The sequence below is a fragment of the Otolemur garnettii genome, unplaced genomic scaffold (genome assembly GCF_000181295.1).
Source record: "Otolemur garnettii isolate 467f Iridium unplaced genomic scaffold, OtoGar3 scaffold00033, whole genome shotgun sequence".
Classification (NCBI taxonomy): domain Eukaryota; kingdom Metazoa; phylum Chordata; class Mammalia; order Primates; family Galagidae; genus Otolemur; species Otolemur garnettii.
Window position 1 is genome coordinate 16,931,396 of NW_003852428.1, and position 14,911 is coordinate 16,946,306.

The 14,911-nt window shown below is 45.4% G+C and overlaps 1 protein-coding gene across 1 annotated transcript in view; it reads right to left on the bottom strand.

Moving 5' to 3' along the window:
- Positions 1 to 14,911, bottom strand: part of ADCY2 (adenylate cyclase 2) — a 398,303-nt gene that overhangs the window by 33,310 nt on the left and 350,082 nt on the right. The window contains 2 exon segments of the mRNA XM_003789554.2: positions 3,382 to 3,466; positions 12,977 to 13,146. Coding sequence (XP_003789602.2) covers positions 3,382 to 3,466; positions 12,977 to 13,146 — 255 coding nt within the window.

Sequence of the window (14,911 nt, forward strand, 5' to 3'; positions counted from 1 at the left end):
TCCATTCATCCATCATCTGTCTGTCCATCTGTCCATCCATCATTTACCTATCCATCCATCCATCCATCCATTTATCCATCATCTGTCTGTCTACCCATCCATCCATCCGTCCATTCATCCATCATCTGTCTATCTGTCCATCCATCATTTACCTATCTATCCATCCATCTATCTGTCCATTCATCCATCATCTGTCTGTCTATCTGTCCACCCATCATTTACCTATCTACCCACCCGTCCATTCATCCATCATCTGTCTGTCTATCTGTCCGTCCATGATTTACCTATCTACCCATCCATCCATCCGTCCATTCATCCATCATCTGTCTTCAGCATCTACCTATCTGTCCATCCATCATCCTTCAGCATCTGTTTACCATCTTCCCCAGCAATGCAATCTGTTTAGAGTCCTTTATGTATAAGCAGCTACCATAGTAGAAACTCACACAAAGGGCCCCACAAGGAAGATACATGTTTTTATCCCAACCTGGATGTAATGAATTAGATAGTGTCCTCCAAAAGATAGTTTCAAATCCTAATCTCCAGGGTTTGTGAATGTGATCTGATTTGGAAATGGAGTCTATGTAGGTAGATGTGATGAAGTTAAGGACCCTGGGATGGTATCATCCTGGATTTAGTGCGGACTCCAAATCCAATGACTGGTGTCCTTAAAGGAAAAAGAGGGGGAGACTTGACCACGAGACACAGGGGAAGGGCAATGTGAGGACGTCCAACAGAGGGCAGGACAGACAAAGCCAGTGGAAGCAGCCGGACAGAGGAGAAGGGCAGGAGATCGGCACCCAGGCTTCCCAGAGTCAGCTTCCAGAACCTCCCATCTCTTGGATTCTGTCTGGGGATACTCTAGAAGTTTTTAGGGTCAAGAGTCCCCATAGAGACATTAGAATTTGCCTTTCATTGGCTCTCTCAACAATGGAGAACCATCCAGGCCACATCTGGGACTGCGCGACCCTCACTGCTGAGTCTTACATCTAGCACGATCTCTAGGGAAGGTGTGACTTTGTTTGGTTCTGAAAACAACTCAAAGATCTGGAGGACTTTACGTCTTCTACTTGGACAGAGGAACTGGCCACTGAGCTGGAGCACAGGCCAGTATGTGATTCTGCCTATTCTTGGATTCTAAACCTCCCATCCTCACTGTGAGCCTGTGCTCTCTGCTCTGGGTTCCGTATCTGGATGGCATCCCACCTTGAATGGCTTCTTTTCTCTTCAAAAAAGGACCCAAGTCACCTAACATATCTATCATAAACCAGATGTAAGTACAACACAGGGCACTGTGGCTTTTGTGCAATAGATATGTTAGTTTTCATGAAGGCTACTGAGATACCTAGTGTGATGGTCTACTAACTTTCTCAGAAAGCAAACAAATCTCCATCATTTCAAAAAAAATAGTCATAGGGCAACGTTCCCATAGGACAAATGACAATGAAAATAGGTTGCAAAATGTTTTTACTATCACTTAATAAACCACCCAGGAAATACACTAACTTTGAGGTCATGCACCCTTGTGGCGCTGACTTCAGATACAGGGCAGCTGTTTGTGACAGATACGGGGCAGCTTTTTTGTTTTGGGACAGATGGATGGAAGCACTACATTGCAGACCTCAATGTTCTTCTTGGCTCAGAAGCCTTGGGACTTTAGTAAATCATTCTTTTAATGATTTTGGACTGAGGTCAACTTCTGCCTCGCCTGGGTATTTCCCATAGTGCCTTACATAGAAGGTGATTAACAGCTACCTAGTGGTTAAAGGATGATTATAAACAATGGCTGCTTCTTGAGGGAGTAACACTTTTTCTGGGTCTATAGATATAAATGTTATTGTTACTTTAACTATAAAAAAATAACTCCCTATAAGACTAGTATCAACTCACTTGTATAAAATTAATGCTCAATCATAATACTGGATACTTTAGATGGATCAACTGTCAGCCAGTGGACTCAATCACAATTATGTAGTGGCACTGAATGTTTATCATCTCAGTGACTAATAAAAAAGTCGAGAAAATTCAATTTGAATCTGGGTTTTTAAAATTTATTCTGTGAAGCAACGTGAGGGATAGTTCTAGCAAAAGAAACTACAGGCCAATGCACTGTCGGTATGAAAGGGAGAAACAGAAAAACCTTCAGAGCAGGTGGCCACATTGTTTCCTGAGAAAGGGTCGTTGAGGTGACATTATGCAAGAAAGCCCAATTCTTTCACATCTCAATTATGGGCTTTCCAAGGGAAGACACGCCTGCTGTATGAATGAGGACAGAAAGCTGGGCGGTAGTAAGGAAAAAAAAAAAAGGTAGCAGGAGAAAGAAGAGGACATGAGACAAGTTGTCAGAACTACAAGCTGAAGAATTCAGAACAGAGAACACGGCAGTGAGGCAGGGGAGGGCAGTGGGGTAGATGTGAAGAGAGGGACCTTGAACAGCTTTGCAGCAGGACAGGACAGCCCCAAGGAGATGGGTGAAGACTGCACGGTGAGCTCCTGGGAAGGATGCAGCCACACTACTTGGGAAGAGGAGGACAGTGGATTCGAACTCAGCTCACTGAACTGTGCAACTATGAATCATCTCCCAGTGGGAAGAACTGGAAGCCAGCCGCAACCTACAGGTCTGTACTGTGCCTCTCAGATACCCGCCACAGATTTAACTTAACTATTTAGTAATATGTATGTAATTTAATTCTCATTGTTTCCTCATCTGTTATTTCCAAATAAATGATTATCTTGCTTGTTTCACACTACTCATCATAGATCTCAAAGCAGACTTTTGTTGAGGCAGAGCAGTGTGGCTTTGGGTGAGTCTTGTAGTCTTTGGGTTACCATTCTTGTGCTCAGACAGGGGAAAAATAATTATCTTTAAAAATCCTGCACCCACAGCATCTACTGGGAGACCAGGTGGGGTGGTGGGCCCAAAGATGCATGAAAAAATTAAAACTTATTAACCGAGGACTGTATTTCTAGGGATGACTGCAATCACAGCAAAGGTATCCAGACCCACTTCAAAGTGAAGAAGCAGGTCACACATTCTGAAATGCAGAGAAGCTCCAGACGAGATATTTTTCATATAGTGTCAGCTGTTGGGGGAACACTTTTGCAGGCTTATAAAACCCATAACATTATTTTAAGATTTAATAAGAAATTAATTAATTCACATCTCTGCCATTCACCAAGTTTGGTTTTTGTGGCAAAATGAGAAATGTCTTTTCTTTTGTCTCTAAGCACCCACACCTGTGCTACTTACGTTTAAGAGAGAAGATTCCGATTCTTAAACACTCATTTGCATGAACGTTAACTACAATGCACGGCAAAGCATTATTAGTACAGCCCTTTAGGGAAATGATATGAACAGTATATAAAAAACAGACTTCTTACCTGTCTACCCAGAACAAGCAGTGTGATGAAGAATATAGAGAGAGACACAGAGCCCATGGTCTTTAGGTCTTTCCAAATGCCTGGTCTAGTAAAAAACAGACAGACAGACAGACAGACAACAATACAACAAAACAACACGCACACAGACTTAGAATTTTGATATCAACAAGCCTCAGAACCTCTAATGCCTGTCTGTGTTGCACATCGGCCAAGCAACACATTGCAGACCTGTCTGTCTCAAACCCAGATTGCATTTAAAATGAATCAAAAAATTCCTAATTTGGGAGCACAGTCTAAAATAATGTAGACTTCTTACTTTATATCAAGGTACAACAAATATAAAAAGATAAATAGAAGAATATTAATAGCGTTTTCTTTATACTTCTAGGCTTCATATGGACAATTAGATACATGGTTTCTTCGATGTTTTCGTTATTACCCTCGAAAAAGATAGTGTGTCGAAATGTGCAATCAGGAAGGGATAAAAATGAATCAGGGAACTTCACTTCTCCTGGCTACTCTTATCTACGAATATCCATTCTCATAGAACTTTCCAGTGGGCCCCCTTTACTCCTTCATATGATTTTGTATCACAAAGGTGTAATAGAGATGGAAGTGCTCGGGATGCTGCCTGCTCTGGCCAGACCCAGGCAGACGTGGGACCTTCCCACTGCCCAGGCTGCCCCTGTGCTGGCTGGAGCCTCTGTCCTCAATACAGCGTCCCAGGCAGCAGCTGACAAAGTTTCCCGCGTGTCCTCACACAGAATTATCCCCACGTGTAACTGCGATTCAGAGCTGAAAAATGAAAGCTCTTTATGTGTGGACACCGTGTCCCGTGAGCGCCACAGATCAGATTCAGTGAGGCACAAACATCAGGTCATCACTTTCCGTTTTGCGTTGCCCTTGCTTTGTGACTTTTCAGACTCCCCGTGGAGGGTTCTCAGGCTGATGAGATAACAGGAGGATGTGGGTAGCACCCAATAGCCCAGCCCACCGGGCTTTGAAGGGGGAGAATATCGAATCCTGAGCTGTGGATAACCCCCAGCAGCCCTCACTTTCCACATGGCCCAAGGGCATTGCTAATGCCCACCCTGCAGGTGGTTTTGGCCACTACATCAAATACCTGTATCCCCGGCACACAGCCTGACTCCTCACAAATGGGACTCAGGCTTCTTAGTGTTAACTACAGAAGCAAAGATTAGGAAATGCAGGTTGGAGAATGTTATTAACAGAAGGAACGCATCAGGTGCACAGGGAGACAGAGTCCAGCAGGAAGGAGACGGGATCGCCTGGTCCCCAAGGCCAGAGGAGAGGCAGGGTCCAGCAGGAAGGAGAAGAAGGGGAGGCCGAAGGGGAGGCAGGGTCCAGCAGGAAGGAGACAGGATCGCCTGGTCCCTGAGGCTGAAGGGCTTGAGAGCTCAGAGAATGCTCTAGAAAGGAGTATTGTCGCTCTTGGTAGAGTGCTCCGGCATCATAGCTCACCGCAACCTCAAACTCTTTGCTTAAGCAATCCTCTTGCCTCAGCCTCCCGAGTAGCTGGGACTACAGGTTCCTGCCACAACACCCAGCTATTTTTTTTTTTTTTTTGAGATGTGGTCTCCCTCTGGTTGAGGCTGGTCTCAAACCTGTGAGCTCAGACAATCCACCAACTTCAGCCTCCCAGACTGCTAGGATTACAGGTATGAGTCACTGTGCCCGGCCTCTTTCTTTCTTTTTTTAATTTTTTTTTTTTTTGAGTCTCACTCTGTGCCCTGGGTAGAGTGCCTGACATCATAGCTCACAGCAACCTCAAACTCCTGGGTTTTAGCAATCCTTTCACCTCAGTCTCCCTAGTAGCTGGCACCACAGGCAACCAGCTATTTTCTTTCTTTCTTTCTTTCTTTTTTTTTTTTTTTTAACTATTTTTCAGTAGAGGTAGGGTCTTGTCCTTGCTCAGGTTGGTCTTGAACTTGTGAGCTCAGGCAACTGACCCGCCTCAGCCTCCCAGAGTGTTGGGATTATACCTTGTGAGCTACCTTGCCAAGCCTATATTCTTTCTTTTAATTCAAATAAATATAACATAAAAGAAACTCATACAAAAAATTTAGATAGAATTTAGGAGAATAAAACTCCTCAGTGTGGAATCAACCCTAGGCTAATAGGAACAGCATGCTATTCTGACGTCCTCACTCAATGGATCTCAACCTTCCTGATGCCGCGACCCCTTAATACAGTTCCTCATGTTGTGGTGACCCCCAACCATACAATTATTTTTGTTGCTACTTGGGGGTCACCACAACATGAAGAACTGTATCAAAGGGTTGCGGCATTAGGAAGGTTGAGAACCACTGTCCTAAGTAAATCACTAATAACCTTCCACTTCTGTAACTTGCCGGCTCCTCTGCAGTGAAAACTGATGCTCTTCCGGGAGCCCTGCTTTCACACGTCGCTCTCACTTTGTCCTTTAAACTGTTCCCACAGTCTGAGGCCTAACACCTTCCCCGTGAGGGAGGGCATTGGCCTTCCTCCCAAAGCTGAATTATTTCTGCTGTAATCACCTTTGTCTTTGTTGCAGGCTCTCTGGGAAACACCTTGCTCTTTGAGGACTTTCCTTTTGGGGCTGTGGGGGTCAGGGGAAACAGACTCACAAAATTCAATGAGAAAGTTAATTAAGACGAAAGCGTTGCTTCGAGTGAGGGCTGTGTGAACAGCAGAGTGCTGGTGGGGCGAACATGCCGTGTCACAGAGCGGCTCACGTCTGCCTGTTTGTTCACAGGCCTGGAAGACACTCATTCCTGAATTATCAATTTAATGCTTTAATTACAGATCATCCTTATGGGAAGCCTTGGGGAGCCCATTGGTTCATATGGAATGCTGTAACTTGGGTCTTCCATAACTTGGGGACTGTTACAAATGAAGTTACACGTGGTTGCTCTAGTCTGAGGCACCAGCTTCGTGTAACCACACGGATGGAGTGACTGAGGGTGCAGGGGTCTAAAAACAATTTTGACTTCAGTGACTTTTGAACTCACTTTTTCCCTATCTTGACTATCCGGACACTACTCTGTTGAGAAGTCAGTGACAGCAGCAGGATGCAGCCAGCGTCCTGAGCAGCTGGTGCAGGATGAGTTTTAATTTTCATGCTGCTTGATGATGGTCACATGACCTCATACATCCAGGGCCCAGAGAAAGAGTCTGCGACATCCCATCTTCCAGCCACCACCACATAAGCCCTAAACTAAAAGGAAGATGCTAACACCCCATCAGGATTTTATAGTAGCTTCATCAGTGCAGAAAATCAGAACTCAGGTCTCTCTTGTCTGTCTAGCTAAGGGATCAATGTCTGAAATGGTCCGACACGGAGCCAGCACGGGGTCCTCTCCTGACAGAGGGGTGGATATAGGCCTTCCGTGCTGTTCAGAGCTACACATAAGCAGCGTATTTGGAGAAATCATTCTCACTTCAGTGCATTTGAACCTCGGTGTGGGGAGGACCCTGCTCCACCTGTCTCCAGACCTTGCATCTGCCCGAGGACAGTGGCCCGTGGAGGTGGGGACGTGAAGGAAGTGAGAGAGGGGAGTCTCCCACTGGGATCTGAAAGCTCAGCTCTACATGGACCTCAGGGAAGGGAGGCACGGTGACCTGGAGAGCTGACTGGTGGGTGTGTCAACACACCGCGCTTTTCTCTCTTCCGAAATTCTCTGTCCACCTAGGAGAACTCCATCTGGCTTTCTTGGATTTCACTTAGATTTCTCAAAACTTCCTTCTTTCAGTTAGCACAGAAGAACAGCCGACTCCTCCTGCAGGCCTCTCTCCCGTAAAGGGAGAATAAAATCCCAGGACTCCTCAGCCAGTCCAGGGATAAGGCAGTCGTGTGGATGCCTGCCCCAATCTCCTAGGGCTGCTGTAACCAGGGGCCACAAACTAGGTGGCTTAAAATAACAGGAATTTCTTGTCTCCCATGTCTGGAGGCCAAAGTCTGAAATCCAGGTGTCCTGAGAGCCGGGCTCCTTCTGAAACCTGCACTGACTTCTTGCTTCCTTTGGCCTTGCGTGGGGTGACTTGTTGGCCATCTCTGTCTTTCCTTGGCTTGCCGCGAGGGAACTCCAATCTCATCACCCAGCAGTCTCCCTGTCCGCTTGCCCCCTCACGAGGCCACTTTGCAAGGATATAGCTCACATAGGGTGTAGCCTGCCCTACTTCAGCATGACCTCATCATAACTGGTTACACCTGCAGTGACCCTATTTCCAAATAAGGTCGCATTTTGAGAAACTGGGAATTAAAACTTCCTATCTGCTTTTGGGGGACACAATTCAACCCACCAATGGGGTTAGCCATTTATATAAAAATGACAGCTGGACAGCTAGTGGGATGGGAGAGACACGTGCTCTCTTTCTCCCTCTCTCTTTGTATCCTTTGTGTTTAAGGATGAAATCCACCTTGGACTCTCACGTGTTAGTGTTGCACCTCAGTGAGTTGGAAAGCAGGGAAGACGTGGCTAATCTGACTGAGGAACTTTCTACACTAGGATTTCTAACACGATGACAACGGCAGCCAGAACACATCACTGTTCTTACTTTCACATCTAAAAATCAGACTCCAGGGACTCAGAACCCAAACACGCCTGCAGCCACACACTAATTTGCAGCCGGCTCTCCACCTGAAGCTGCTAATGGAATAAACATTTCTCCCTGCAAGTTTCAGGAGTCCAGAAGACCAAAATAACCCAATAAGCTGGGTGGGAGAGATGGAGGTATTACTTGGTGGAATAGCTTGTAACCTGAAGGCAAACAGTTCAGGTGAGATTAAAAAATACATTTTCATTATTTTTGGGAGAGAAAGCAGTCCAGGCATTTTCTAGGTAAAATGAGTTTTTGTTTTTGTTCTTTTTTTTTTCAGAAAAAAGTATCCAACACAACTACAAGAAGGACTTTACCTAACAAATTCTGACAAATTCAGATATCGTGACCTGGTTGTTTGTACCCTCACATTAACCTGAAATAAAAAAAAAAAAAAGAGAGAAAGTATCCAAAGAAACCTCGTTTCTGCTGAGTTGTTAACAGGAGATGAGCTGAACCACCATCAGACCTTCCCAGGTCACTAACTGGGATAAAAATCAGGACCCTGACCCCTGCAGCTCACGACTCATAATGAGAGGCCCGCAGAGACACGTCACAGCTGTCTGCCCTCCCACGAGTGTAATCCCCCACGGCTCTCAGCTAACTTCACTCTGAGTTTTCTTGGCAGTGTCTGTGTTACACCATTAGATTAGGAGATGCTAGGTTTTGCCCATAAGAGACCTTTGAACCTGCAGGAATCTTTGATGTCAAATGATGCAAAAAGCTAAAGTTTCATCTAATTTGAGGATGTCACAAGGATGACTGTGTCACTGACCGTGAGCTAGCACAGGACTGGAACTTTAATTACAAAGTAAAACAAAACACCCCTGAAAACCAATGTGGAGATTGAAATGCGGAAGGCAAAATAAAGACTGCTGTCTGCCCTGCCAGTGAATCTTCATGCGAGTCTGGCTGAGAAGTGGTGGGTTTGCTCAGACGTCCAGGCATGCGCTCTGCTGCTCAGTCCGGCTGCATCAGCAGAGGGGACTGGCCTCCCCTCCTGTGTCACCAAGGCAGACCTCTCTGCCCGTCCTCCGTGTGGGGTGGACTCCCTAGCTCTCCCACAACACTTCTCATTAGTTCATCACCCACCGATCCCTAACTGGGACACTGTCAGAATTCTAGCCATTGCGAATTCCCTGAGATGCAGGAGCAACAAGGCAGGCAGCAAACTTCTGCACTGAAGGTGCCTCCAGCTCACAGCTCGGGGTGATACGTGGCTCGGGGTGATACGCGCATCTTCACTGCTCTTCCTGTCAGGGAGCTGTTGCTAAGGCGGGGAAGTAAAGTTCTGCAATCATTTCTGCCAGCGCCAAGCACTGTCTGTGAGCCCTGGGTATAACTGCGGTTTAAGCACCACGGTTCTGTGCTGTCCGTAGGGTTTTATTTTCTTAGGCTGAAGTTCCAGCACAGAGCTGGTTAGTCTGTAAGACTCCTTGTTAGCTCTTCTGTCTGCCGCCCTCCTCTAGAAGTAAAGGTACCTTTCTAGCCTGTAGGTAAGTTAACACAATGGCTGGGTCTGTAGGACATATTATAACACACATCCCTTGAGACTTCCGAGTTCTGAAACAAATTGGCAGGAAGAATCTGCCAGTGTTTCTGCAGACTCCTAGCAAGGCTTTGTCAGGGGAATGGGAAGTATGTTCAGACAAAGACACCGTCTAGCAGAATCGGCTGCCATCGCAGTGGTGGCCCCTGGGAGAGCATGTCACACTCTCGGCTGTGTTCTCAGCAGCTCCAGCTAAACGCTTTGGGGGACGGTGTCAGGGACAGGAACTGGGCCTGCTAGTGATGAATTCAGCAAAACATCTTATACTCACAGATAATAGAAAAGACTGCTATGAAAACCACAGAATTAGGAAATATCTTGTTCTGGACTTTTTGAACATTAGAAAACTTCTGTGTTTCTTTTCCCAGGGGGTGACTTAACAGAATTATATCCCAGCAGGCTCCATCCTAATGGACTATGTTAATGGTGCACTCTCTCTAAGTAAGTCTTTTTTCCTATTGAAGGTCTGCTTTCCACACTTATGGATCTGTATGGATATCTTTAATATCATTCTGAATTACTTGCTGATCTGGAATGTTTCTGGCACACACCTACCTCTCCTACATTCTCTGCTCACTCCACTGATCTCATTGTCTTGTGGGCTTGTCCATGGTCAGTGTGCAATTTTGTTTTGAAAATGTCCTGGCCGCTGGGGTTCACAGCGAGTTCACACTCAGGGCACCTGTCCAAACTTGTGTTGAGAAGATGGCCACTGCCTTTAAGCAGCGATGGCCTTGCCAAACGTTCCTTTGAAATGTAGAAGTATAACAAGTCTGACCATGGATACTGTAGAGACACAGCTCAGTGACTGGGACGTCACCGTGTCTTCAGGGGAAAGGGAAGCAGAGCATTTTCATTTAGCCGGTAGAAGGCGATGCTGGGTGTTCAGGAACACACCTGCTTTTGTTCACCTGGTCAGCAGATGATTTCTGACCCCAGTGTGCCAGGCGTGACTGCAGGCACCTTGGACACAGCAGGGGTCCTTGATTCAGACTTTCTCTTCTGCTTGATTTGAGGGAGTGTTAAGGTCCTCGGCACGTGTATCCCAGGAGAGGAGCTAACAGACAACAGGAGGGATGCTTTCCACCTTTCTAGGGCAAAGTGGGACGGAGAAGCTGCCCAGTCCTGGGCACATGGTGAGGGTAGGGGTGAAAGGCAGAAGCCTGGGCAGGTCTGCCGGGAGCAACTCCACACCAGGGAGCAGCAGGTCTTCAGTGGGCAGCAGGACATGGCCCAGAAGGAAGAACAGAAGAAGCAGCAGGAAGCCAGGAGGGAAAAGGGTGTGAGCATGCCAAGCCCTGAAACAGGTCACCAAAGGGATGGGAGCAAATGGCCCGACTTCAGTGACAGACTGGCTCGACTGGCACAGGTGATGCTGCCCGGCCATCCTTTCAGCAGCTCCTTCCCCGGAGGGCACCTCTGGCTTTGAGGTTTGGAGACGGTCTCTGTCAAGGCACCAGGCGATGCCAGCACATTTGTTTTCATTAAAGGCTCTACTTCCATACCATAAAGCAGTGTGTTAGCACCAATAAAACGGGCAGAGCATGAGGACATCTTCATCAGTTATGTGGGAGGGACAAGCTCCTGAATCTCAGAACAGAGAAAGAGAACGCTGACATGGAACCTTTTTGCCTCTGGCATGACTCACAGGTTGTACCAACCCCACACCCAGGTTGGAGAAATTAGGGAATTCCAACGTCCCCTGGAAGCGTCTTTCACTTGGGGCTAGTTTTAAACTGACATTACAGAAGACTTGTTAATTTTGAGGCATTCTGCTATTCTGCTGTTATGTCAATGATACTAATCTTTTGGCAGAAGGAGGCTTCAGGCAGTATTGTGCCAGATTGTGCAGGAATTGGTTTGGGAAGTGCTGGAAGGTAGCACTTGCATCCCCATGGGGAGAGAGCCGGCTTTGCTGCTGTAAGGGAAGGCAGGCATCACGGAGGCTGCTGGAGCCCGTCCTGCCCAGCTTTCAGGTCATCATAATGACAAACCAAGAGAGCAAAGACAGGAAAACTTGCATAGAATGAAGTGTTCTGAAAGTGAAAACAAAAAGCAAAAACAAACAAAAAACCCCTCTCCTTGTCTTCAGCCTAATTCCTGTGCTCCTGTGCCCGGTCCTACCGAGGCACTGTGCTCTGTCCAAGTGCCTCACAGAGGCCCAGACACGATCCTCTGCACATCAGGAACGTGCTAATCTGATTGCCCCCTTGCCTGCAGGTGCATAACACATTCAGGTGCATTAAACTTAATAAAGGGAGATTTAGCAGCAGCATCAGCTACGTGTGAAAATCAATAATGTCACATTTATTTAAGAATACAATACAAGGTCTCTAGATACCGTAGAGAAATATTATAGCACGTTTGGTTGGTGATTTTGAGAATTTATTGGAAAATTAACTTCTGACTTCATTCTCATCCTGGCTGAGGAATCATAAAATTTCCTTAATACAATTATGCATTTTTGCAACTCCACTGCCTTGAGCTCGATTACAGATTATTAGGGTTTCATGGTGTGAAGGATGATAAAAATTAAATCAGGCGAGGAGAATGGGCAGCAGCAGTTGTGTTTCTGAAGGTGTTCACACAGCGCGGAGATGTTCCCGACACTGCTGGCAACACAAACCATCTATCTGGAGCAGCAAATATATGTAAATACTTAAGAACTTTTTTTTTTTTTTTTGGCTAAAATAAATACAGAAACAGTATGGAGGGGATTGCAATTGAGCTACTTGCTTTGATAACAGCAAAGCTTTTCCTCCGTTGAGGGAAAAGCCTGACAGGATCATTCTTGGGCACCTGCTCCTCAGGTTGAGAGAGTTAACACAACCCTATCTTTTCTTAGAAGTCAAATTCGTCACAGAGCAAAGGATTTCCCGGGCTGACAGTCTCCCTTCCTCACAATGGTGTTTTAGGAAATCTCTACTAAGAAATTTAACATGATCACTGGTGAATGTGGCTACGCATTTTCAGTACTTTGTTCTGAAATGAAGTCCATATTATGCTCCTGAGAACTTGTGGCAATTTGGGGGGAAATTTATTATAGTCAGCCTTGGGGTGGGGAGACTGTGACCGGCATTCAGGGAGTCGAGGCCACGTATGTTGCTGAGCAACCTGCCACATGCAGGACCTCCCTCCCCACCCCCTGACACAGAATTGCTTAGTCCAAAATGTCAACAGTGCTGAGGTTGAAATGCCTGAATACTCAGCATATAGTACCGATTTTAACACAAACCCGCTCCCCAAACCACTCCGTATCTTCTAACTGTACTTGGTAATACCTATTCTAGGTAACTATAATAAAATCACGCAGCATCTTTCTGCCCATCACTCAGAAAGGCTCTCCCACAGCCACGCATCAGTGACAGAGGCATCACTAATGTGCATGCCGGACACTCCTGCTGCCCACACCCCAGAACTATGGGGAAGGAAGCGGTGGTGGCTCACCTCTCAAACAGGACCTGGCTGTAGCCCCCCAGCACGTGGGCGTGGGTGTGGAGCAGGATGATGTTGTAGACCACCAGCGCCACCATCATGATCAACATTTTCAACTCGTAATTCACCCGCAGGAACACGGAGCAGGAGATGAGGCCCAGGATGCAGCTGTATATGAAGTACTGAAGCAGACAGACACTTAGGGCCTCCTCTGAGAAAGCTGAAACCGTTCAGATCAGCTGTGCTCACACTCCCCCCTGAGCTGATAAGCGGGCTGTGACCCAGATGCCCGTTTCTAGCCCTTGACCCAGTGGGAAATGCCTGAGCACATTCGACTCTGCAAAGAGTTACTCATTCCATGCCTTTCTGACCCAGCCTGGCATGATGAATTAAAAAAAAAAAGCATGCATATTTCCAAACACTTTTTAGAAATAAAATTTTGAAAATCTAAATGGAAGACATGCCATTATAAGAAAATGCCATTTATTTCTTAAAAATGACAATAGTATGACATCCCTATGCAGACCTCCAGCCCCATCTTATTCCTCAAAGCAGCTCATCTGAACAATTGAGGCAATTGTTATCTTCTGTAAACCACTCAAAATACAGATGGTGACAACACCCACTCGGAGGATGTTGGTGGAGATTTTGTCAGAGAGTGGTTCAGAACACAGCCTGGCCCGTGGGAAGCTACATACATCCTGCAATTATTATTATGATCATCTAAGGCTATTTGTAAGTTCTGAGGTTTAAAAGGGCTTTGTTGCTGAAATTATGCTTGAAAACCACTGTTAGAATGAAAGGTAACCAATTTGGTTGATCAAAGGGGAAGGGAGAAAAGGAACCACTTACGTGAACATGCGTCTGAATCAAGGGGTGTGTTCTATGTGGTTTGGGGGGTAATGTGAAGGAGTAAGACTTTAAAGGTCCCCCCGTAGCCCTAGTTTGAAATATGAGTCAATGCTCACAGACACGCCTAAGATTTCACATTTCAAAATTCATTCTTAGAGTTTTAAAAATTTTTCAAAAAAATTTTATAAATATAAATTTGCAAATTTATAAATATATAAATATTTTAATAACATTTTAACATATTTTAATAGCATTATGTTTAAGTGTAATATAAAATTTGCAAATTTTAAATATATAAATATTTTAATAACATATTTCATAATGTCTCAGTATAACTTTATTGTGTGGTTTTGTTTTATTTTAAAATAAAGGAATTTATTTTGAAAGTCAGTTTGATCTAACTTTTAGGTTATTTTCTTTCCTTTTTTACTTTGTTGTTGTTGATATATATAAACACTTGGATAAACACCTTTGTTGGAGAAATCTTTCTACCTTTAAAACTAATTTCCAAAATCAGTATTGCAAGGTGAAATGTTCATCTGTTTTAGACTTCTTTTGATGATTACTAAAACTGCCATCAGGAAGAACTGGGTCACTTTATCCTCCCGCCAGGACTGCATTGAGACTACTCATCACTCTCGATTTCAGGTATCACGTAGCGTGGGGTTGGAGAGAGGTGCTGCCTGTGTGCTGTACACACAGAGTGGTTTCCCTCACTCTCCTTTGGATGCATTCAAGAGGAAGCCAGGATGTTTCCAAGCTCCTCTGGAATTCCAAAACTTGTGATGGAATTGTTAATAATGCAATTTTTATGTAAATTGTACATGCAAAGCTGGATATTACCTTCCTTGTTTTTTCCTTTTTTAAAAAAATTTTTTAATAGAATTAGAGGGTACTAGTTGAATTCCATTGCGGGTATACATTGTATAGTGGTGAAGTCTAGGGTTTTGAACCCATCCTCTGAATAGCACACCTTGTACCCCACTGGGGTTCTGTACCGGTCCCCTGAATGGCACACCTTGTACCCCACTGGGGTTCTGTACCCGTCCCCTGAAAGGCACACCTTGTACCCCACTGGGGTTCTGTACCCGTCCC